The sequence below is a fragment of the Lagenorhynchus albirostris genome, chromosome 6 (genome assembly GCF_949774975.1).
Source record: "Lagenorhynchus albirostris chromosome 6, mLagAlb1.1, whole genome shotgun sequence".
Classification (NCBI taxonomy): Eukaryota; Metazoa; Chordata; class Mammalia; order Artiodactyla; family Delphinidae; genus Lagenorhynchus; species Lagenorhynchus albirostris.
Window position 1 is genome coordinate 38135480 of NC_083100.1, and position 25727 is coordinate 38161206.

A 25727-nucleotide genomic window follows, 5' to 3' on the forward strand; every position below is an offset into this window, starting at 1 on the left:
TCCACCAAAAGAAAATAATTTGAGATTTGTTCCTAAGTTTTTCCTCTTTCGTTGCTGGAAGGTGGTTGATGATCAAGGGAATCCAGGGTTGAGTTAATTCATGTTCATTTACAGACATTTTGGTCCTTATTTCAAAACTGATTTTTAAGTCCTTATAATGATTAAATGTGAACAAAGGTCAAGAAACCCAAAGGATAGGCAAAACATGAATTAATCCTTGCCTTTTTTTTTAAGTTGTAAAGAGAATTTTTCATCAGATACTCTTTTTCATATAAGTGGTTAGATTAAGGCTCTGATCAATGTATTGTTGACATATGACCACACATTGGCCAAACATGGTTTCCTTTGGATGTCCTCGTTTGGATAAGGTGTTGGTTCTTAATCAGTTTCCTAGTCTTAAGGAACAGCAGTGCTTCTCCATGTGTCAACTGTATATGACCAAAGGTATTACCTATTTAACAGAGGTGGATTGACTGTGAAGCTTTAGGGCCCTTTATTTGCATGGCTCCCTTCCAAAGTCTTGTATCTAGTTTTTTGTTTTTTTGGGTTTTTTTGTGGTACGCGGGCCTCTCACTGTTGTGGCCTCTCCCGTTGCGGAGCACAGGCTCCGGACGCGCAGGCTCAGCGGCCATGGCTCACGGGCCCAGCCGCTCTGCGGCATGTGGGATCCTCCCGGACCGGGGCACGAACCCGTGTTCCCTGCATCGACAGGCGGACTCTCAACCACTGCGCCACCAGGGAAGCCCGTTGTATCTAGTTTTATATTCATAATTTTGTTATTATTTTTTTAAAGAGAACCTCCTTCTCCTCACCCCATTTCCTCAAACTGTATGAACTTCCTGAGCCACGCAACTTGGATCTGTCTCTGTGTTTGATCCTTTGGCTCAAAGAGACAGGTGCTTTACATCAGCTGACATGTTACACCAACACGTAATGACCTCATAAAGTTCTTATATTTTATGACTTAAACTAGTCGCTAGTTCTCTGCGAAAGGTGGCTATAAAGGGTGGAAGTGGGGTGGGGAGAGCCCTCCTCACGCTTATCATTAATGAGATCATTTTTCTTATTTAAACGATAATAAAGTCATAAATCCTAGGCCACTTCTTAGCATCCTAAGTTTAGAACAATGATGGATGAGTGTCTCTTTTTATGCCCCCATTGTAAAAAATATCAGACCTGTACAGAAAAGTGGCAACAAACCATTCTGGATTCATGTCTGAAACCCCTATTAGGATTAGTATTTAGCTATATGCCCTTCAATAGGAAAATTCACTTCAATGGGTTCTTTTCTCTCTACTAAACATGATTTATTGCTTCTGCAAATGACAAAGAAGCTTTGGAAGATCACTACGCTCCATTACATCATTTTCGGCCTTGGTTCTGCACGTTCATTTACCTAGATTACCAAGACAGGGAAATGCTGCTGTTTTATTTTCCATTAAGGAGAGTCTGGGTCGAAAATGGTTATCATAGTGAATTCATTCTGCTGTGATAAAAGGTAACGCTCATCCATTCTGGCTTATTGTTTAAAGGTGACATGAAATTATTCTAGGTTTAAGGGGTTGTTTCATAAACTCTTGATGGTTTTGAAAGAGAATTTTAGGGTAAATGATGAAAACCATCACTGAAAGGTTTCATCACGTAATAATCATTAAATTCTTTAGTCATGGAATTGAAAATGTTCCATCAAGCTCTCTAACGTATTGATATATTAGCTTTGAAAAAGGAATTGTGGGAACTTTAGATCCTTACGATATGGCATTACTCTAATGTGTTCAGGTTATTTTTGTGTTAGCAGAATTTAAAGCTAGTTCTCTCATTTCATCTGGGTGTGCGCTCTGCAGAAAACAGCTCTTTCTGAAGATAGCCCAGCAGTTGACCTCCACCATCTTAATGATGTTTTCCCTGTCTTTCTAGTAATGTGGAATGTATAAAACTCTTGCAGAGCAGCGGAGCAGATTTCCATAAAAAGGACAAGTGTGGGAGGTATGTAAACAGGGAACTCTGCTTCAAGTGCCTAAATAAAAGGAGTGGGGAGCAGTCCATCTGGAAATCGTGTTATGTTGAAATGGTAAACAGCGAAGCTAGCTGGGGAGATTCCATTCTCAGAAGGAAACCCCTTCTACACCAACAAAGCAGGCACAAGGCACGAGGAAAGAATCTCCTCTCCCTGCTTCTGTTTAGAAGTGCCAGTTGTTTCTCTGATGCTTCCAATATATATATATAACTGTATCCATGTGGAGGATTACATATTTTATATGTGCATATATATTTGTATCTGTAAAATATGTAATTTCCCACATGGATATAGTTTAGAAAATTCTGACTGTAGCAGAGTAGAACACTTCAGCCCTTCCAACCCAGAATTTGGTCACAAGATCTGGAGCACTTTATTGTATTTATTGAACATTTCATTTTGGGATAAATCTTTAGACACGTTTAAAACATGAATCATAACTAATGAGAGCCTGCTGTATAGTACAGGGAACGCTACTCAGTGCTCTGTGGTGACCTAAATGGGAAGGTACCAAAAAAGAGGGATATATATATGATTCTCTTCGCTGTACAGCAGAAACTAACACAACATTGTAAAGCAACTATACCCCAATTTAAATAAATAAATAAATAAAACATGAAACACACACACGCCACCTATAGCCCCTTTGGCTATTGGGATGGGTCATAGAACTTTTCTTACCTTATTTGTCCTTTGCATGCACAGCTAAATCATGCCATAATACTAGCTGGTACAGGGAAGAAAACAGCACGAGGAAAGGTGGAGGAAGTGAGGACATGATCAAGAAAACCTCAGGTCATTCAGTTTGGAAACAGCATTAGACACATTTAGGGGAGAGAGAGAGACTTTATAAAGATAGACCAGGGCTAGCTTGGGAAAGTCTTCAATTCCAAACTAAAAAATCAAGGCATTGTTCACTGGGGTGGGCTGAAGGTTTTAGTACAGGTTTGTTATATGTAGGTATTGGACCTTGGAAAATCCAGTTCTTCATTGATGCCCACTAAAAGTTATGTGGAAGTTGCGTTAGGGCAAAGGAGGCCAAAAGGGGTGGTATTGCAAGAGTCCAAAGGAGCAGTAATGTAGACCTGCACCAGGATAGGCACTAGGAATGGAGAGAAAGGAGAGATCTACAGGTGGGTGGCCTTGTCTGAAGCCACCATCTTTGTAGCCTTCGTTGTAACATAAAGTCAGAGAAAGTCATGTCTCTTGGCCTCCACACTGAGAGCCAACACCCCTAGGAATACTGCTGTCTGTGCTGGTGTAGTGATGGGCGTCTGTTTTGCAGACTGAATGAAGTAATAGACTGCTGTTTGTTTTTCAGGACCCCTCTGCACTATGCAGCTGCAAATTGTCATTTCCACTGTATTGAGACATTAGTGACCACAGGGGCCAGCGTTAATGAAACCGATGACTGGGGCCGCACCGCTTTGCACTATGCTGCTGCATCAGACATGGATAGAAAGTAAAAACAGCCTTACTTCTGTTTCCTCTCAGGGTGGGGGAGGTGGGGGGAAGTTGCTAAGTTTTCTTCATACCGCCTCACAGAGAGTGTGAATGAAGAACCCCTCTCACCCAGACCTGAAGGAGTTAGAATTGCTTCATCCCTAGCCCCGGGTTTCCCATTCTGCTCTCTTTACGTTTGATTAGTATGTGTCGCTGCACAATTACTTCTCCTCTCTGTTCTTTGGGTTGAATGCCAAATGGAGCTGTCAAGCCCAGGTTTTCAATTCATTCAAAACCTGTCGTAATTTATTTTGTCATATACTGCGGTTTTCATCATCACCACTTACACGCTTCATTTGCTGTAAGACTTACATTTGCTAATAAATATGTCATGTGTCAAAAATATCCATCTATGCATAATCCTGATAGTCTTCAAATGCAGCATCAGTATTTTAAAATAGGCGCTGTTGTTCCAACCTGGGCATGAATACTCTTTCAGGAGCTGGAGTACAGAAAGTTGGGTACCCTGATCATATGTGGATTCTAGGTGGCTAGGAATGGAAAGCAGAATTAAGTGAACCAGTTCAGGGGGAAAAGGTGGAAGAGGTACCCACAGTTTATGAGCCTGTTCTCAAAGACTTGAGGACCAGGCCTTCCTTCATAGGAATACTTTTCGGTGATCCTGTTTGGAAAACTACTGAGTTATTTGCTGCCCTGTGCTATGGAGTTGCTTCTGGGTCAGTACTAACTCCTTTTCTTGTAGAGCAGTGGCGTTCAAATGTATTAGACAATGACCCACACTAAGCAATACATTTTACATCATGACCCAATACACACACTCACATATATATGTTTTATACATATGTATGGAAAATGGAAACAAAGATTTCATAAAACCATATTTACTTTTGCTATGTGGGATGCATTTTGATATACTTTTATTTCATTAAAAAAACCCTACTGACTTCAACCCGCTAAATTGATTTCACAATTCAGTAATGGATTATGATCCATGTTTCCACAGTTTGGAAAACGCAGCTTTTTTTCCTTCATATAGTACTGGCAAGACTGTTGTAGCCTCAGGATCCCAGGGCCGCATGTTATTAATTCGACAAACATTTATTGAGCATCTACTATATGCCAAGCTCTATGCTGTTCACTTGGAATAGAATGGGAGACAAGTACACTTCATCTGTTACGAGCTGGCAGAGGAATCCTAGATAGTGAAGAACTGCTCTGGCACATAAGGGGTGCTTAGGAACCCATTTATTCCTGGATAAATGAGATGCTCAACTGCCAAGGAGGCAGCAAGGAATGTTGTAGAAGCCAGGGACGTTTAAGCTAGTCACTTCCTCTTTCCGTGGGGAGTTTAGAATACTCATGGAAGGGTGGGCAGCATAACTGCTGTCTTAATCACTGATACCTCGGTGGAAGTTTTAGGAAAGTCATGTTCTCAGTTGGATTCCTTGGGAGAGAACAGACTTACTGGATGGCCTTGGGGAGAACCACGTATATCCTCCATGAAAAATCAGTAGCACTTGCTTCTTTTGAGTCGGGGGAGAAATTGTTAAGATATAAACTGCACCAAAATCATTAGCAACTTTGCCACTAATTGTAATTTCTTTTTCTTTCCCTTATGCTGAGAAGTAAGACTATCTTAGGAAACGCCCATGAAAATTCCGAAGAACTTGAAAGAGACAGAGAGCTGAAAGAAAAGGAAGCTGCATTGTAAGTTTCTTCTCAGCTTAAGAACAAGGTGTAGTTACTGATGCTTTGTCTGCTGCTCTGGGTTGCGCATGGGCCAGCCTTACTATTTCGGGGTCTCACTTGGGCTCTTGCAGAAGTGATGTGGGCTTGCCTTTGTTGAAGAAGAAACTATTCTTTTAACATATCCTTCAAATATGCTGTTTTCACACAAGGAACTCTTTCTAAAATTGAAACCTTTGCCGTGACCATCACTGTGCTTGGTCAGCAGTTTTTAGGACTAGGTACGTTAAATACAGTTTCTCACTCTGCCATGTAGTATGCCTCAGGGGACATATTAAGCCTCCTCTGAGGGCCTCAGGCTCTCGTTTTGTGACCTGAGGATAACAATTTAGCAGATTCTATGAATAAATGTTTTGAGATTTTGGTGTGAAATGCACCAGTCGTACTCTCCCCTTCTCCCCAGAAAACACCCATCAACTTACAAACAGCTCCTTGCTTCCTGCAGACAGCTGCTCTGTCACCCCTCATCCCACCTGCCCTGCTCTGGTGTCTGACAGAGATTCAGCTATCACTGTGATGGAGTGATTGCCAGCACCCAGGGCTGTGGATAACGTGGGAACCCCTAATGCTTCCTCCTCTGAGAGCCCTTCGTGCACTGGAAGTGGCAGTGAGAAGGTTGTGCTCTGCCCAGTGCAGTGCCCAGTAGGTAGCTGGTGATCAGTAACTGTTTGTTGAATGAATGAACACTTGAATAACTGGTGCCCACAGTTTGTGTCCTGCCCCTGTGAGGCTCAGTGGATGTAGTGCTCTAAGAGTCTGCACACACACAGTCCTTAACTTGCTTATTCTCTTCTCCTGCTGTCAGAGGGACCCGTTTCTCTCTGACTTGAATGCTCATATCCACTCTGGGGTCTTCCCACTGCCCACTGGGCTCTCCTCCCATGTCCAGACCATTGTGGAAAGGTGTGGTTAGCAAGTGAGGCCCCAGTGCAAGTTGTGGGGACATAACTTTGACTGTTCCTGGGGTGAGCACAGGAAACACCGCTGTGAGTAAATCAGAATAACAAAGGTTTTGCCTAATAGTCCAAAATTAAAATAATGGTATTCAAATACTGTAGAATTTTAAGCCACCTCAGCAGACACTCCCTTCTCCAGTGAAATGCAAGCTTGTCCTGGGCCAGAGCAGCCCTCTCTACATCTGATGGAGAGGGAAGGAGCAGGAGAGGCAGGGGAAGGCAGGGACCAGCCTGCTGGAGATCTGTTTCATGCAATGAAATGCTACTCCCCTTGTCCAAATACACCCCTGACCTAATGCGCCTCTCTTGATTTTGCAGCTTAGGTGCCAAAATTACTAGTCAGGGCCCTGGGTGGTAAAGAAGACAAGCATTCCCAGTTAAGACTGGATTTCATTTTCCCTTAGGAACAATGTGGAGAATATTCACGTTCTGTAGTATTGTTGTTATTTCTAATAGTACTGTTGACAGTTATAGTTCAGCTGTATTCTGCGTTAAATAGCTCTTTGGGAGTAATCCCAGTATTTTCCAAATTACATATTAAATTTATCAACTGATTTTTAGAGTATAATCCTTTCAGAAGCTGGGAATTGTGTGTTCACTAGAATGCTATTCCTACTGAGTGATTTTATTTCAGGAGCCAAATTCAGTTTAAAATGAGTCACACCTAGGATTCAGTCCATGGACATTTAATTACAAAAATAAAAAAAGACTTCCTTTTAAGGTATAAATCACCGAAGACAGCCTGATACATCAGCACTCCAATAATAGTTTGATTTATTACAGAGAATTTTATGGATGAATCATGTGATATGTAGGTATTTGGTTTAAAAAATTCCTCTTTCATCAGATTTTCTAGAAATTAAAATGTCTGTTTTCATATCTCTCTATGTGTGTGCTTTATTTACTCCTTTTGCCTTAGGTAAGTGTAACTTTAAGGTTTTTGGGTAAACTATAGAAATTGTCCATTGAGGTCTTATTTAATATACAAGCTTATATTTAGGATCTTACAGTTTTGATTTGAGTATGAAATTGAATCACCCTGGCCTTGTAGAGGACATGTTTCTCCCACTGTCACAGAAATAAAACCGAAATCGTGGAACGTTGCTCCCTGTCTAGGTCTTCCCTCTTTGACCAGCAGGATGGTCCCATTTGCAGCACGCCCTGAACAGAACACATTACGTCCCCGAGTACCTGTGTCTTGGAGTCTGGGGCTCTTCAGCGGAGGTGGCGCCACTCCCCTTCCTCTTACCTATTGCAGAGATGGTGTTTTTTTCAGAAAAATTACAACTGTGTCAGAAAAGGCTATTATTACTTTAAATATTATTTAAATTTTTATTATTATAAAATTTAATATTATTTTATTTATTTTTCCAACCTTTTGATCTCAGAGTCTCCAGTAGCAAGGTTTAAAAATAAACACCCCTCTCTTGAGGTTTATCCCATTGCAATATCTTGACCACTTCTTTATTATGCTGAGAACTTGTCTTTTGGACGTGGAGCTCTAAAACTTATTATTCAGTAATCTTGATGACAGGCAGGTTCTGTACCTTAAGATGAGAAGGGAAAAAAAAACTTAATTACCCTCTAGTTCCTAAAGCTTTTCCTGAATTCTAGAATGGCTATTTTAAGCTGAAGGAGGGGACTTCCCTGGTGGTCCAGTGGTTAAGACTCTGCGTTTCCACTGCAGGGGGTGCAGGCTCAGTCCCTGGTCAGGGAACTAAGATCCCACATGCTGCGTGGCTTGGCCAAAAAAATTTAAGTTGAAATAAAGATAGCTGCAGAAAACACACAAAAAACATCCAGTACATAAACCCTCATTGCTGTAGGATTTTTAAAGAAACACTTCAACTCACAAAGTGCTTTGTGGAACACTTATAATAAGAGAACATTTACATTAATTATCCCTTTTGGTCCAGAGATGTTTTCAGAGAACATTTACATTAATTATCCCTTTTGGTCCAGAGATGTTTTCTGAAATAACATCTCATCTTTATACTTACAGATGTCTAGAGTTTCTGCTTCAACATGATGCAAATGCATCTATCCGGGACAAGGAAGGCTACAATAGCATACATTATGCTGCTGCCTATGGCCACAGACAATGTCTGGAATTGGTGAGCTGTTTTGTCTTGATTTGTTCTCTCTCACACAAACACACATACACCCAAACCTGAAAATGCTGGTCTTAATCTCTCAACAAATGTGCCCTCACTGCCTAATTCAGTCCCCACGGGAACTCACCTGGAAAGATATTCTGTGGTAAGCTATTAAATTGTTTCCCTTTACAATATGTAGGTCTTTTTGTTCCATTTCTGCCCATTCTAATCTCAGAGCTGGCTAGCAATTGATTCTTTTCCACATTAACTTGGACTAGGAATTTTAGACCCTGTTGTGGACACAGTTTGTATTTTGAAGATAATTTGGATGTATCAAATAAGCTTAGTATATATTTCCAGAGTCACACTTAGCACCCCAATATCCAGTAACAGTGTCATAAGATGACTTACAGAACCATTAGGCATATGGGTTTGTCATAGTCCCACATTTGTGGTTTAGGAAAAGAAATCGGCACGGGTATAACAGCAGAATTTACTGGAATTTCTAAACCACCCCAAATTTCAAACCCATTAGTGATCAAGAAACACTTGATTTGGAGTCTGAAACTCCTTTCTTGGTGTAGGTTACCAGATGCAAACTCAAATGTCTACAGGCACAGGAATATAAAAAACAAGTGAAGTGAGCCCAGGTGTGGATAATAGGGAGTGGTGGGGACTGTGGCAAATAGGACATGTTCTGTCTGAGGGGAGAAACAGCTAGTCAGCTGCAGCTGATGGAGACCAGATGGTACTGCAGACCCAGGTTTGCTAGAATTCCACTGTTTCAAGAGAAGCTACAAATCTAGACTTTTTGTGTGGAATTTCCTGCTTTGAAAACACTGGGTGGGTTAGAAAGAAAAATTATGGGTTTGTGGCTGAATCCTGACTGCAGGCCATCATTTGCTGTCTTCTGAGCACCACCCTTGATTCAGCTTCACCAGGATACATGGGGTATCCCAAACTCACCATCTCTGGTCCAATGATAGGTGCCACCTTCCTTACTGGACTCCAACTGTTTTCCTTGTTCTTTTAAAGGAGAAGTCCTACTTTTCAGAGTTATTTGAAGGTGTGTTTGGTGAAACACTTGCCCTTCATCAACTGCATAGTTTATTGAGAAAGGCATGAGGCAGAGAGCCCGCAAGCAATGGTGTGAGCGCCTACATAGAAATGACTCGATGCCCCAGTGAGGCCCTTTACCTTTGGCCTTGCTGCTGGTTTTTCAAATGGTTCCACTTAGGGTCTTTCTTACTATATTTGTTTTAACTATGAATGTGGGAAAATGTTCATAAAGATAACCCAGTTTGGAAATAAAAAGGTGATTATTTTGGTATTGAGTTTTGTGACATTTATTGGTGAATTGTAAGTACCTTCATCATTTCTGCGGACTTCCAAGTCTGCTTTTCCTGAGGTTCTTGTGGATGATAAAGATTTCTTTGCTTGACCTTGGGGGTGGCATTTTTTTCTCTCTCCCGTTTTAATTCCATCATGGTTCCTCTTCCAGTTACTGTGGCTGCATAACAAATTACCCTCAAAGTTAGTGGCTTAAAACAACACTAATCACTTATTTGTTTCTGGTCAGGAATTCAGGTGTGGTTTAGCTGAGCAGTTCTAGTTAATACCCTATGAGATTACAGTGTCCGGGCTGGCATAATCTCAAAGGCTTCTTCTCTCATTTGTCAATCACGTGGGTAGGAAGAATCGAATTGCTGACGTTCCTAGGGCCTTTCTCTCCGTCTCTATGTGGTTCCTTTTTGCGGTTTTCTCTAGCATGGTGTTTTCAGAATAGCTGGATATCTTACCTGGTGGCTCGGGTTGCTAAAGGTATCCCTGGGAGAGAGTGTGAGTGAGAGTGAGCAAGTAAAAGAAAGAGACCATATTACTTTCAACGATTTAGCCTTGAAGTTCACATTTCTGCGGCATCTGTTCATTGCCGCAGTCACAAAATCCAGAGGGGTGAAGTAGATGCCGCCTTCCAAGCGCAGGAGTATCAACGAATTTGTGGACATATTTTTAAACCACCCAGTTCCATAGGAAGATGTAGGAAGCCAGTGACGTCAGAGCCTTCTATAAACTGAATTTAAAGTAGAATCACAAGTGGCCAAGGGGCAATCTCTTATCTTACAGATGAACAAACCAAACCACAGGGGCATTTACTAGGTTGTCCAAAGTCATAGCTCTGGTCAGTAGAGGAAGTGGTACCATGAATCAGGATCCCTGATTTAAAAAAAAAAATTATTTTTTTTACCACATCATGCTGCCTTCCATTGCTGGTCAAAGCTCTACCACCATCCAAAGCTTTTCAACGTAGGGCAAAATCTTGGTAGGACTTGGTTAAGATATAAGGCAGTAATCACTTCTTCCTTCTAACACCAGCAATGGAAGTTGATCTAGACCTATCACCTATCAGCAAATAGGATTTGTGTTTAGATCCCACAAAGAAAGGGGTGTGTGTGTGTGTGTGGGTGTGTGTATGTGTGTGTGTGTGAATCAGTGGCAGAGTGAAGGTTTACTACTGTAACTACCCGTATGAGCCTGCATTCCAAAGTTTACTTAAGACACAGCTGTCTTTAATTGGTTTTCTCTATGAAAACCATATGTCATCATTGGACATATGAACTTTTATTTCAAGGATTATTATAGTCTTGATAACTTGTGCTGTTTTAAAGTACTTTGGTGAGTTATCTTTAATCCCATAGTATAATAACTCTGATAAAGATTTACCCATAACACCTTTTTTTCTATGTAAATGATATATGGCACATTATTTTCCTTTTTCAGGAAAGCCCTTTCAGGGCCATTATTTCTGTTATCCAATGAAAAGGTTTTCTGTCTACAGAAAGTTTCACAAGTGCTATTTGATAATGAAATTATCCCCTTGATTAGGTCAACACTGTGATTTACAAAGCAGTAATGATTCTTGGAAATTATGTACATACTTGACATACAGCATTGTATAATTCTAAGGTGTACAGCATAGTGACTTGACTTACATATATTGTGAAATGAGTACCATAATAAATTTAGTTAACATCAATCATTTCATATAGATAAGAGAGAAAGAAGGAAGGAAGGAAGGAAGTAGAGAGAGAGAGAAAGGAAGAAAAAGATTTTTTCCTTGTGATGAAAATAAGGACTGCTTTTGAACAATAAGGGCTTTTTGAAGGGCATCTTTTCTAACTTTAACTTTCTCTCTCGACTAGGACCTCAGTGCACTTATGCTCCTTAAAACTCCCATTTCTTTGAGGACTAGGTGTTAGGAAAGCAAGCCACTTAACCAATATGCACTAGGAGGTACGTACCTAAGACTCACTACCACCATGCCAATCTTCTCCCTTATCTCATGACACAAACACCTCAGTCCTCCTAGCGGGTTATCTGTTTTACAAGTTGGTCCTGACTCTGTGTTAGATGCTAGAATTATGACAATGAAATACATGATTCTGGTAGCTCTGAATGGCTTACTTGAGCCTCTGAGCAAGAATTATTCAGGGAGACCTTTTTTTTTTTTTGGCCGCACTGCATGGCATGCAGGATCTTTGTTCCCCGACCAGGACCAGGGATCAAACCTGTGCCCCCTGCAGTGAAAGCACAGAGTCCTAACCATTGGACCACCAGGAGATTCCAGGGAGACCTTTCTTTAAGTCACATTTCCTAGCCTGTGTCTCTGGCCTGTGGAAGGTGTGGAGAGAGTAAATGAGTATTTATGGCCCCTGGGCCTCCCGTAGCAGACCGGGGCCTTTGTGCTTTGGAGTAGGAGTAGGATTAAAAAAGATGGGTGGCATCAGAGACAGCTGATTTGTGAGGTTGGTAAAATTTGTCTTTTGCCTCTTTTCCCAGAGAGCCATTACTGTGATTATGCATACCGTTAATTTTGATGCATATTTTATTTGACTCTTAGTGTGTGTTTACTTGGCATTCGTGGTTTACGGCTCCTGTCTGTGATCATAAGCTTAGAATTTGTAAACCATCCTTTGTGTTCAGTCCATTTTGCTATAATCAAAAGGGAACAGAAATTATTTAAGTTGTTTTCATTCTATTTCCCTTATATAAAGTACTATTGAATTCATTCAATGAGCAAAAAACTTCTGGAAAGTAGGGTGAACCCCTTAGCCTTGATAGAACAGGTTCAGAATTCTGCCACGTCTGGCTACTTAGGCCAGTGTTTTCAGCTGGGCTTGATCAAAGTTGTACGTACCATGTGTGCAAGCAAAAATCTGCCCACAAGTGTATGCTGAGAGCTGTCATCAGTCATATTCAATTGGGATCAAAATATCAAAGTGGAACAGAGGAGACTTGGCTAATAAAGCATCTTGTGTCTGAATAAGACTTATGTTTGAGTGGAGGAAGGGAGTTGGCAAAGGAGAGCTCTGTGCCTCCCTTTTCCTTTATCTGGAATGCATTCTTACCGACTCTGGAGAGGAAACTCAGAGTCGTGCCCCTACTTGGAATTTGTGAGTTTATATGGGCACACTGTTTTTCTCTTACAACATTCAAAATTTGTCTGTGAAAGAAATATCTTTGTGGCTTTGTTACCGAAATGGAAAAATGTATGTGCCAGTATAATTACATAAATTATCTACGGAAATTTAGAGAGATGGTTTGAAAACTCTAGGCCTCTGATTAAATTCAGTCCAGGATTCTACCCTGCCAGCTCGCTTGGAATTTGGCTGCTTCCTTGGGACCTTCTCTCCCTTTCACTGTTATGAGATAATTTGAACTTCAACTGGGAGAGTTTATGGGGGTGACAAACGCCCCTGCGTGTATATTCTAGGAATTTCTGGGATTCTCTGAAGACAGTTGTATCTTGGGCAACTGAACACTGACATTATGCTGCTTTTTAAATGTGTCTTGTATTTATCATGGGGCTTTAGGAAACCGTTACCACCTGGCTTTGCATAAGATGTACTCACATGGGCAGTGTCTAATTTAGCTTCTCAAGACTGAGAAAGTAGAATATAGAAGAGGGGTTTAAAAAAAAAAGAAAAGGAGAGCTACTTAGCAGTCAGCTGAGGACACGATGAAAACCCAGTGAACTTGAACCCCAGCCCCAAACAAGTCTCTGATGGCTTTTCTCTGTCCCCAGAGGTTCTGCTAAGAGATGGAACTGGGGGTGAACATGACCTCCCAGTAGGCGGACTTCCAGTGGGCAGTGGAAACTTCAACAATGCTAGTCTTGTTTTTTCTTCTAGTCAATTCAGTTGAAGAGAAACATAAAATCTTACAGAGAACTCTCATTAAGGGAGGGAGCAGAGGTGTGGGCACAGATACTTTGATGCTGTTGGCAGCCTCCTCACTGCTGTGAGTAAAAATATAAGCCCACAAGTTTTGAATCAGAATTTGGATGTGAGTCTATGTTCAGAACACTGGAGTAGACAATATTTTATGACAAAATGTTCCACTTATCTCTTTGTAATAGAGCAAAAAAGAAATTTTTTTGGCTTTACCATGAATGAATTTGGCAATTGATGAAAGAACCATTCAATAGGTTGTATTAAAATAAACAATTTCAGTTTCACCTTCAGTTGAGTGCTCAGGACAGTGGAGCCATTGCCCCCACGTTGCAAAGTCAGGTACTAGTTCTCAACCCATGGCCCCCTTGCCCATTTAAGAGATCAGAGAGCAGATTTCTTTGGAGATAGTTCTGCTTCACGTCCCATCACCGCTCCCCTGCCCTTATAGCGCGGGAGAAATCCTCATCCCAAGCCCAGTGAGAGAAGCTTCAAGGAGATTGCTTGGATATCTGATATGAATTCCACACACTTTAGGGGGCTGAGTGGACTGGCATGTGATGAATCTAAAGACTGAATGGCTCTGATTAGAGCTTGCTTGCTGGGAAGTTAAATAAAAAAGAGGGCTGTGGTTGAGAAATACTCTACCCCCACCAACGATAGGTCAAGAGTGTATGTTTCCCAATGTCCAAGTGTGAGCCAAGGGCCAGAGCTGCCCTGGAGTTCTCCTGGCTGCGACTCAAGAGGGCTGCCTGGAAGTATGGGGAGGTGTAGGATGCCTGGGGTTGGGGAGAGGGGAATGTGAGCTACCAGCAGAGAGGGGCAGTCACCCAGGGAAGTTGGGAAGTTGTTGGAGAACCTAAATAAGCATCCGAGAGACAGTTTTAAACATCTGACCCAGTCAGAGGATCACTGCCAGAAGGGTGCCAGTCAGTAAGACCATTGTCCCTGTACCCTTGGTGTCCCCCTTTTCCCTCTTCTCTTTAGTCCTGAGGGAGGCAGAGGCAGCCAAGAGGGGAAAGGAGGAGAAGCCATAGTCTGGGAAAGAGAGAAGTCAGCCTTGTCTCCTTCCCCACTGGGGGAGGCGGAGAGGAGCTTCGGTGCTAAAAGGCATTCAGGGTTTGAATGTAATAACAGACATTAACAGACATTGTAATTACTGACATGAAGTTATGTAATAACAGACAATAACAGACATTGTAATTACTGACATGAAGTTATGTTTGTGACTAAAGTGCCTGGAGAACTTTTTGTTATTTGTTGGAGATTTTATCTGAGGTGGCAGGAAAAGAAGTAGTCTCATAAAGATTATACCAGGTATAGGAAAGGGAGAATAAAGTTATTGTTTGATTATACCCCATGACTCACTGGTTCAGTACAGAGTCACACATTTAGAGTCATTATTTTAGGAAAGATTAACACTCAGCTCTAAAGAAAAAAAAAAACTTACCCTTTAAATACATGCGAATTTAAATATCAACTTTATAAGACATAGGTTCTAGTAATGCCAAGCACTTATCAGGTACCAGATTGTTGAAAAAATGAATCACACTTGTGAAAGATAAAGCCTGACTTAGTGATAAAACTTAAATGCTAGTTTATAAGTATTATGGTGACTATCCTGTTAGGAAGGTATTTCATAGAATCCACAGGTGAGAGAGAAAATGAAAATGTACTGTTCTGTAGCTTGGTCTTTTCTGTGGATTTGATTACTTCCCAACACCAACTCCAAATTTTATTGCAACCTCTCCTTTATTTTTTTTTTTTTCAAGATCTAAAAAGCTGTACTGACGCATCAAATTGGTATGAAGACATCTACAAAATTAAAACTACACGCACATACACATGTATACACACTTCCTGTAATTTCTTATAAATAGCTAGTCGGCACTAAGGGATTCAAAGAGGAGGAATCATTGCTCCTGATATGGGAGCTTTAAGGACTCAATGATGTAGCAGAAAGGAAGATTTCTTAGAGAATATAACTTAAACGTTAGCCTAAAAGAAGTTTATCTGGCCTTCCTTCCTTCCTTCCTTCCTTCCTTCCTTCCTTCCTTCCTCCCTCTTCCTCCCTTCCTTCCTTCCTTCCTTCCTTCCTTCCCTCCTTCCTTCCTTCCTTTCTTCCTCCTTCCCCTCCATCCCTCCCTCCTTCTCTCCCTTCCTTTCTTCTTTTCCTCCTACGCAATTACAGACCCATTAGGCAGGCCTGAGGAGGGTAGGAAGGCAGTCCAGCTGGGGCCCAAGGAAAAGGATATCAGGAAAGCAGCCCAATAAAGATTGGAACTTATTCAGGGAGAGTGTCCTAAATGTATATACACTAAACAACAGACTGTAGTATGTATGAAGCAAAAACTGATAGAACTGAAAAAATGGAGAAATCCACAATTAGAGTTGGAGACTTTAGCACCTCTCTTTTAACAATTGATAGAACAACTAGATAGAAAATCATCAAGTGTATAGAAAAACTCAACAATACAATCAGCCAAGATGACCTAATCAACATTTATAGGCTGTTCCACCTGGCAACAGAATGCATATTTTTTTCAAGTGCCCATGATATCCTGAACCATAAACCAAACCTCAACAAAACTGAAAGAATTGGAATCATATAGAGTGTGTTCTCCCACCACAATGAAGTAAAACTAGAAATCGATAAGAGAAAGATACCAGGAAAATATCCAGTACTTGGAAATTAAACGACAGACTTCTAAATAATCCACGGGTCAAAGAGGACATCTCAAAGGAAATCCCCCAAACTACACTGAACTGAATGAAAATACAACAAATCAAAATTTGGGGACACATATTAGTGCTGAAAAAAATTGTAACACTAAATGCTTACATTAGAATAGAGGGAAAGTCTCAATTCAGTAAGTTTCTACCTCAAGAATCTAGAAGAAAGCAGAGCAAAATAAACTCAAGGTAAGCAGAAAAAGGAAATAATATAGATAGGAGCATAAATAAAACAGAAAACAATGGAGAAAATCAATGAAACAATGACCTGGTTTTTTGAAAAATCAACAAATGAAGTAGGGTATATTACTACAGACCTTGCAGACATCAAAAAGATAATAAAGGAATATTGTGAATAACTCTACGCAAAGAAATTTGACAACTTAGGTGAAATGGACCAATTTATAAAACAACACAAACTACTACAATTTACCAATATGAAGTACTGATCGTTTGAATAGTGTATAACTATTTTAAAAGTTGAATTTTAAAACTATCCCCAAAGAAATCTCTAGGTCTAGATGGTATCACTGGAGAATTCTACCACATATTTAAGGAGGAATTAACACCATTTCTACCCAATCTCTTCTGAAACATAGAAGAGGAGGGAACACTTTTTAATTCATATGTGAAGCTAATACCCTGATACTAAAAGCAAACAACGGTAGTACAAAAAAAGAAGTGTATGTATATATATATATGCAAAAAAATCCTTAAATATTAACAAATAGAATTCAGTAAGAATTATATACCACAACTGAGTGGGATTTATTACCAGGAAAGCCTATTTTGATATTTGAAAATCAATCAGTGTAATTCATCATATTAACAGGATAAAGAAGAAAAATCACATGACTGTGTCAAACGCTGTAAAAAAAAATGTTTGACAAAATTAAACAGCCATTAACAATTTTCAAACTCTCAGAAAAAAAGGAAAGGAGGGGAACTTCAACTTGGTAAAGAGCATTTAACAACTTAATAAAGAACAGCTAACATTGTACTTAATGGTAAAAGACTAAATGTTTTCACCTGAAATCAGGAAGAAGGCAAGGATGTCTGCTTTCACTGCTCCTACTTGACATTGTGCTGGAAGTTCTAGCCAGGGCAATAGGGCAAGAAAAAGCAGTGAAAGGCATAAAGATCAGAAAGGAAAAAAAAAAACAACTTTTCCTCTTTGCAGCTGATGACTGTCTACATAGAAAATCCCAAGGAATCAAGAAAAAACAACTAGAAATTATAAATGATTTCAGCAAGGTCACAAGATGCAAGACAAACACACCAAAATCAATTGCATTTCAGTATACTAGAAATGAACATGTGGACATCAAATTAAAAATACAATATTATTTACAACTGCCCCCGCAAAAATGAAATATGGGATTATATGCTGAAAACTACAAAATGCTGATGAAAGAAATCAAAAAAGATATAAAATAATGGAGAGACCGTGTTCATGGATTGGAAGACTCAGCATAATAAAGATGTCAGTTCTCCCCCAGTTAATCTGTAGGCTTAATGAAATTCCTATCAAAATAACAGCAAGGTTTTTTATAACAGAGGTAATATTTTTCTAAACTTTATATGGAATGGCAAAGGAACTAGAATAGCTAAAACAATTTTGAGAAAGAAAAAGTGGGAGAAATCAGTTTACCCAATTTCAAGACTTATAGCTACAGTAATCAAGATTGTCAGGTATTGGCAGTCTTAAGATACATAGATCAGTGGAACAGAATAGACAACCCAGTCATAGCCACACACAAATAAGCCCAACTAATTTTGACAAAGGTGCAAAAGGCATCCAATAGAGGAAATGTAGCGTTTGCAACAAATGGTGCTGGAGCAGTTGGACAGCATCGGCAAACGACAATGAACCTTAATCTAAGTCTCACACCTTATATAAAAGTGAACCCAAAATGGATCACAGACGTAGAGGTAAAACATAAAACATAGGAAAAAATCTCCAGGATCTAAGACTGAGAGTCTTAATACCAACTAAAAGTCTTAATAGGCAAAGAGTTCTTAATACCAATTTTTTTAAAAATTGATAAATTGGACTGCATCAAAATTAAAAACTTTTGCTCTGTGAAAGACCCTGTTAAGAGAATGAAGAAGCAAGCTGAAGGCTGAAAGAAAATATTTGCAGACCACATGTCTGAGAAAGGACTAGTATCTAGAATATATAAAGAATTCTCAAAAGTCAACAGATAAACAAACCCATTAGAAAGTGAGCAAAAGACACTAACAGACATTTCACTGAAGAAGATAAACAAGTGGCAAATAAGCACCTGAAAAGATGTTCATCATCATTAGCCATTAGAAAAATGGCTCCACTGCACAGCACAGCCCACTCAGTTGCACACTCAGGTTCCCCTGGAAGAAACTTCCAAATCTGTATCTCTAACCTCAATCCTCTCCAAGGTCCAGGCTCATCTGTCAAATGGCCTTATAGATACCCCCATCCAGAGGTCCTTCTGGAACCTGAGTGGGTCCTGAACTTTATGGCACCAAATTTCATGGAATTTTGACCAAAAATACAAGGTCAACAGACCCTCGGTCCTTGAAAGAATCAATCCCTCACGCAAAACAAAGCCCTAATTCTCTTTCAAAGCCTTTTCTCATGGGGGACATGTTTAACAACCATGCCTGTTTTTAATAAAGTCATAATAATGGGCATTTATTGTAAGCATATTGGGCTAGACCCTGTGCCTACCTCATCTCATTTAATTCTCACAACAGCACTGTGAAATAACTCCTGTTTTTAATCCATGTTTCACACGTGAGTATCCTAAAGTACAAAGAAATGGAGTAACTTGCCCTGGGCCTTACAGTTGGTGTGATATAGAAGCAGGACTCAAATCCATGTTTATCTAACTCTAAATTCCAGGCTTTTAACCATATGCTCTACTGTCTGGAGGACTGGCAAACTCCAGACTTTAAAAGACAAAGCTGTCTCAGAGGATCTGAATTCACATCAACCAAGAGAGTGATGTCCAAACAAGGTATCACTGAGATGAGCAGTGTTTCAGCTTTGTCAAAGGGAAGCGGGAGGACCTCAGACAGTACCAATATCGGTTATGTCTGTGTCATCCATTTCTCTGGAAAGCCTTAGGCAAGGCAGTCTGCATTTTCCTTTTGTGTCAGGAGGACAGAACTACCTTAGAGCATTCCCTATCCTGTGATGGGTAAAAGCACCCTAGCTACAGTTCTGAAGTACGTGCCATTATTGGAAATCTGCAGCGCTGACCCCTGGACCTCACGTATTTTCATAAAAGCACTCTTCCTTGGGCCCAGCCTTCCTCCTGAAATCTCTGTTCAGTATGTTTGTAACAGCTGCTGTCAGCTTGGCCTCACTCTTCTTATGATAGCAGCTGCCAGGGATGACCCTTTCCAGCTGGGGGTGGAGTGGGTGGGAGTGAGGGGGAGGGACTTCCCAGCAAGATTGTTTCTCCAAAGACACTTTATTCTTGGCAGCCGCCAAGGACTCCTGGCTTGTGAGGTCTAGACCGGGTCCCTCTGATAATCGCTTCCCTTCTTGACCCTCATTCAGTAACAGAAAATGTAGAGGCCCGAGCATTTTTAAATCAGACTAAGTGCTCACATACACACCTGTGCCTCCAGGTCATGGGGTGGTGATGCTCACAAAGAACCAAGAGCCCTTCTGAGATTCCAAAGAAGGGTAGAGGCCCAGCCATCTGTAACAGCTGAAAGGAATATTTAGAAAAACCAAACCACTCAGCAATAACTAAGATTTATTTTCTCTTATGAGCAGATCCCTATAACCTAAGTGATAACATCACTGGATTTAAATTCTGTGGGCCATTCTGTACTTGGAAAAGTAGTTTTGTTAATGGTAAACAATAACATTCACTCGATCACTGGGAAGCCATTTAGTATAGAGTGACAACTTCATAGCATTTTTTCCCCCCAATTCAAGGATTCAGCCAGCTGCTGCAGGTCATGTAGTCCTGTAGTATGCATTTAGTGAAAAAAGTCCACGTATTACTGAACCTGTGCAGTTCAAACTCTTGTTGTTCAAGGGTCAACTGTATTGTTGGTCTGTTAGGATTTTGTATTTTTGTTATTTTTATCATTATCCAAAATAAAATGTGATCTTCCAGAAGAGTACAGGTGCTATGCTGTGAGAGTTCAGGGGAGGGCACATCCCATTCTGGGTTCAGTGGTTAATGAGAGATTACCCGACACTCGTCAACGCAATGCATTTGCTGTGTTTGTCTCTCTAGATTTCTTGTCTCATCACCGCCACCCCCCCTCCCCATTTGTGTGAATGTGGGATAGTAGCACCAAACCTGAAATGAGTTGAATGATGGAGAATGTGGGTAGATGTTTGGACTTGGTTAGACCAATTGAGCAACATGTCATTTTCAGGATATCAGAAGTTTTCATGATGGTTTCTTTCCTTTTGATGATATTTGCATCATCCACTAAATAGAAAAGTTGTAACTGACATCGTACATTGGAGTAAAAGGAAAATGGATACTGTATCTCAAATTGTGCTCCTGAATCCCATTACCATCTGGGATCAGTCATTCATAAAAGATTAAACGTGAGGCAGGCACACATCTGAATATATGTGTGTCAGTCTCTCCCATCTGTTTTAATTTTGCTTAAAATAATAACAGCTTTCTTTACCCACTTAATTGAATCTGCGTTGATTCTTTTAATGTTCATTAGCCAGAGGTAGTCTGTGGTGTTTAGCTAGAGTTTCAGAATCCCACCAAGATTAGCTTTAATTGGATCAGTAGAAATTTTCTTTAAAGCTGTATATTTTAATGACTGAGCTAGAATCACTAAAATGTTAATTGATGCTTAGAGTGGGTAATTTATACTGTAAATTAAGATTAAAAATGGTATCTGAAGATACATTTATGTTGGTTTACACAGCTTTTGTGGGGACTGAGACCAGGTAAGCAAAATGCCTTTCTGAAGCAGGGTACTTTTACTATCACGTAGTTTTTTTAATTATTAAAAAAAAAAAGTGTATTCAAATCTAGTATTTCCTTTTTTCTCTTTTTCTGCAGTTTTTAATCATATTACCATGTCCCTCAGATTTTACATCCCTCTCCAACCTACCCCTGCCTCTCAAATAAAACCTCCCTTGTCCTAGGCAAATAAATTTCACCTTGTGCTGAGGCAGAAAGTAAATTAACACAATGATAATATAATTTAGGGTAAACTAAGAATATCATCTAGAAGAGAATTACTTAAACTTAAGAATTGCTCTCAGAAGTCACCATGGAAACATGAGGGCAATGTTACTGTTTTGCCTGGTAATACACAAAGAACTGGATGTGCTCAGCAAGTGGAATTGATCAGATGTAACACCCATGACCCTGAATATTTTACAGGGTTGACTACTTGTCACCATTTCAATATGTCTGTCACTTAATGCAATCAAATGTTTTGCAGTGCAGAACTTCAACTGAATTAGCTCTCAGATGAGTATTTTTGTTGATAGATAGGTGGATAATGGATAGGGGACTGAATACATTTTAAATAGTATGAAATCCAGGAGACCTGCTGCCTTTTTGTTTTAGATGCCAACTTATAGTGGTGATTAAGCCCCAGAGTTATATAAAGACTCTCTAATAATCAAAGCCTTTGTAGATAAGCATTCACATTTTATCAATGAACTAATAATACCCTGGGAGGTAAAATAATTAAGCAGACTGACAAAATCTAGGCTACTTTAATTTTCATTAAAATTATCGATTATCTCTTTTCATCTTGTATGGTATCCCTTCTCTGTTTAAAAGGTTTTAATTTGCAGAACACGGCAATAAACAATTAAATGCTGGGGAAAAAAAAAAAGATTCACAGTCTAAATGTAGAGAGAGCATCTCTCTGAATCCCCCAGTTCAACTCTAGTGCTTTTTTCTGTTAACTTTAAGCCACATTGATTTAAATATTTGGTGACTTTGGAGACCTGCAGTGTCAAGGATGAGATGAAGGAGTAGATAGTTATTAGTATATGCATAACTACAATCCCAAGACATTTTTCCAGATAGTACTTAAAAAGATAACATTCTTTACTGTTGAACGAAAAATTGGACTATCACCTGCAGTGGCACCATCTGGTGGTTTCATTTTCAATTCACTGCATGTTTATTGAGAACATATACTATACCGGCTACTGCTCACTATAAAGTGGACCCAGCTCCATCCCAATGGACTCAGCATATGTTGTGAACTGCCAAAAATGCAGGCAATAAATGAAAGAACTTTTCTGTTGGAAGTATGTGGTTTCTATAAGATTCTTTGTCTTATCTCAACCCTCAACATGTTTCATTTCATTTAGATAAAGATATCACAAAAAACTTTAGATAAAAACAAACAGAACTGTTATGTGGTTAGATCACTGTAGACAAGATTCAGAATAATATAAAGGGCTTGGGGTTAAAGATCTATTCTTTTTTTAATGTTATCTACAGTTCTTATGTTGCTTAAGGTAGATTTTTTTAGGCTGAATATTTTTTAGACTGAAAACGTCCATTCAAAAGTACTGACAATCCTAAACAAAATGTTGGCAAATTAAATGCAACAATGTACGGAATAAGAGAAGACCTGCATTGTAATTGAGATAATTGAGTGGGAGTATTCTAGGGATACAAATGTAGTTTAGCATTAGAAAATCAATCAAGGCAATTTACCACATTAACAGAAAAAGAAGAAAAATATCAGATAAACATCTCCATCAATGTAGCAAAAATATTTGGTAAAACTCAGTGTCCATTTATGATTTTTAAAAGTCTTAGCAAACTAGGAATGGAAAGGAACTTCATTAATCTGATAAAGATTATCTGCAAAATGTCTATGGCACACATCATACTTAAGAGTGAAATATTGAAAGGTTTTTTTCCTTACAGTGGGAAACAGACAAATATGCCTGTTGTCTCCCCTTCTATTCAACATTGGACTGGGAGTCCAAGCTGGTGAAATAAGGGAAGAAAAGGAATTAAGTGTGGTAGACAGAATGGCCCTCAAGTGATGTTCACGCCCTCATTCTTGATACCTTTGAATATGTTACCTTACGTGGTAAAAGGGTCTTTGCAAATGTAATTAAGTTACAGATATTAAGATAGGTGGCAGGTCAATTTCATATGCCTATAGAGAGAAATGAATCTTTTCTTCTACCTCACACCACATACAAAACTCAATTCAAGATGGATTGAAGGACTTCCGTGGTGGCACAGTGGTTAAGGATCCGCCTGCCAATGCAGGGGACACAGGTTTGAGCCCTGGTCCAGGAAGATCCCACATGCCGTGGAGCAACTAAGACCGTGCACCACAGCTACTAAGCCAGTGCTCTAGAGCCCACAAACCACAACTACTGAGCCCACGTGCCACAACTACTGAAGCCTGTGTGCCTAGAGCCTGTGTTCTGCAACAAGAGAAGCCGACGCAATGAGAAGCCCGTGCACCGCAATGAAGAGTAGGCCCTGCTCACTGCAACTAGAGAAAGCCTGCGTGCAGCAACAAAAACCCAACACAGCCAAAGATAAAAATAAATAAATTTATAAACAACAACAAAAAAAGATGGATTGATAAGGGTATAAGGTCAACATACAAAAAGCAATTATATTTCTATATACCAGCAACAAAACAAATAGGATATACACATTTTTAAAGATATCATTTACAAAAATATTTTAATTTGCATCAGCATCTAAAATGTTATGTAAATTATCTTTCTATAAAAACTATAAAACATTATTAAGAAAAATTAAAGATGACCTAAATAAATGCCCTTATCTTACCATGTATAAGGTTAATATGTTAAAAATCAATTGCTTTTCTATATCCTAGTAACAACAAACAGAAAATGAAATTTTAAAAAGATACTACTTTAACAATTACAATTTTCAGTAGCATAAATATATTAAATGCCCATACCATAAAATTTACTATACTTCAAAAAAATTAACTGTACTTCAGTAAATGGAAAAATATATTCTTTCCATTGATTAAGACTCAATGTTGTAAAGATAACAACTCTCCCCAAACTGACACAGACTCATCAGACTCCCTCTAGGGCTTTGTACATGTATGTAAATTGAAAAGCTGATTTAAAATTTTATATGGAAGTGCAAAGGGCAAAGATTATACAAGGCAGTCTTGAAAAAAGAAAAACCTGGGGTCTTACACTTTCAGATATCAAAATCTGTTATGAAGCTATAGTAATGAAAATAGCATGGCTTTGGAGTGAAGATAGGTAACTTACAATGGGACAGAATGGAGAGTTGAAAAATAGATCCACACATATAGTATCCTGATTTATGATAAATATGGCAAAAGGGTCTTTTCACTAAATTTTAATTGAATATGCATATGGGGAAAATGAATTTTTTTATCATCTACAAAACAATTCAAGATGAATTGCAAATCTAGATGTGAAAGTTACAATAATAAAGCTTTTAGAAGAAAACATAGGAGAACTTCTTCATGACTCAGAGGAAAAGATTTCTTAAATAAGACACAAAACTAATAAACCACAAGGAAAAATTGTATATGTTGGAATATATTAACATTAAAATTTTGTTCATTAAAGGACACCACTAAGAGAGTGTAAAGGCAACCTTCAGAGTGCAATATGAAAATGGTCTTGTATTCAGAATGTGTACAGAACTCTTATAGAATATATAAAGAAGCCTTAAAAACCATTAAGAAAACAATAGGAAACCCAATAGAAAAATGGGCAAAAGGTGTGAACAGGCACTTCAGAAAAGAGGATATCCAATAAATACATTAAAAGTTGTTCAACTCTATTAGTCATTAGGGAAACATAAATTAGTGTTCTATTGTATTAGTGTGATATAACAAATTACCACAAATTTAGTGGCTTAAAACAACACAAATTTATTACTTTACAGTTCTGTAGGTTAGAAGTCCAACACAGACCTGACTGCACTAAAAGTGTCAGTAGCACTGCATTCTCTTCTGGAGGCCCTAGGGAAGAACTCACTTCCCTCCCTTTTCAGCTTCTAGAGGCTGCCCTCATTCTTTGGGTCTACCCCCTTCCTCCATTTTTAAAACCAGCAATGTTGTATCTCTCTGACCCTTCTTCCATCGTCATATCTGTCTGTGTCCACAGCTGAAAAAGGTTCTCCACTTTAAAAGACTTGCATGATTAGGTTAGGCTCACCCAAATAATTCACAATCATCTCTCAATTTCAAGGTCCATAACATTAATCACATCTGTGTATTCTCTTTTGTCATGTAAGGTAGTATAGTCACATGTTCTGGGAATTAGAACGTGGACATCTTCTGTCTACAATATGCTTACAACTTCACACCCACCAAAATGACCGATGAAAAAGAAAATACCAAGTATTGGTAAGGATGTGGAACAAGTATCACACTCATACAGTTAAGAGAAAAACCACTTTGTCTTAAAAAGCCCTTTTGTTCACCCTTCATTTTTAAAGAGATTTTCACTGGTTATAGAATGCTGTATTGACAACTTTTTTTA

At 39.3% G+C, this 25727-nt stretch overlaps 1 protein-coding gene across 1 annotated transcript in view; it reads left to right on the top strand.

The window, feature by feature from the left end:
* Positions 1 to 25727, top strand: part of ANKRD44 (ankyrin repeat domain 44) — a 317887-nt gene that overhangs the window by 226684 nt on the left and 65476 nt on the right. Inside the window, exons 13-16 of the mRNA XM_060152397.1 lie at positions 1918 to 1986; positions 3339 to 3479; positions 5108 to 5188; positions 8186 to 8297. Of these exons, the coding sequence (XP_060008380.1) occupies positions 1918 to 1986; positions 3339 to 3479; positions 5108 to 5188; positions 8186 to 8297 (403 nt within the window). The remainder of the gene's footprint in view (positions 1 to 1917; positions 1987 to 3338; positions 3480 to 5107; positions 5189 to 8185; positions 8298 to 25727) is intronic.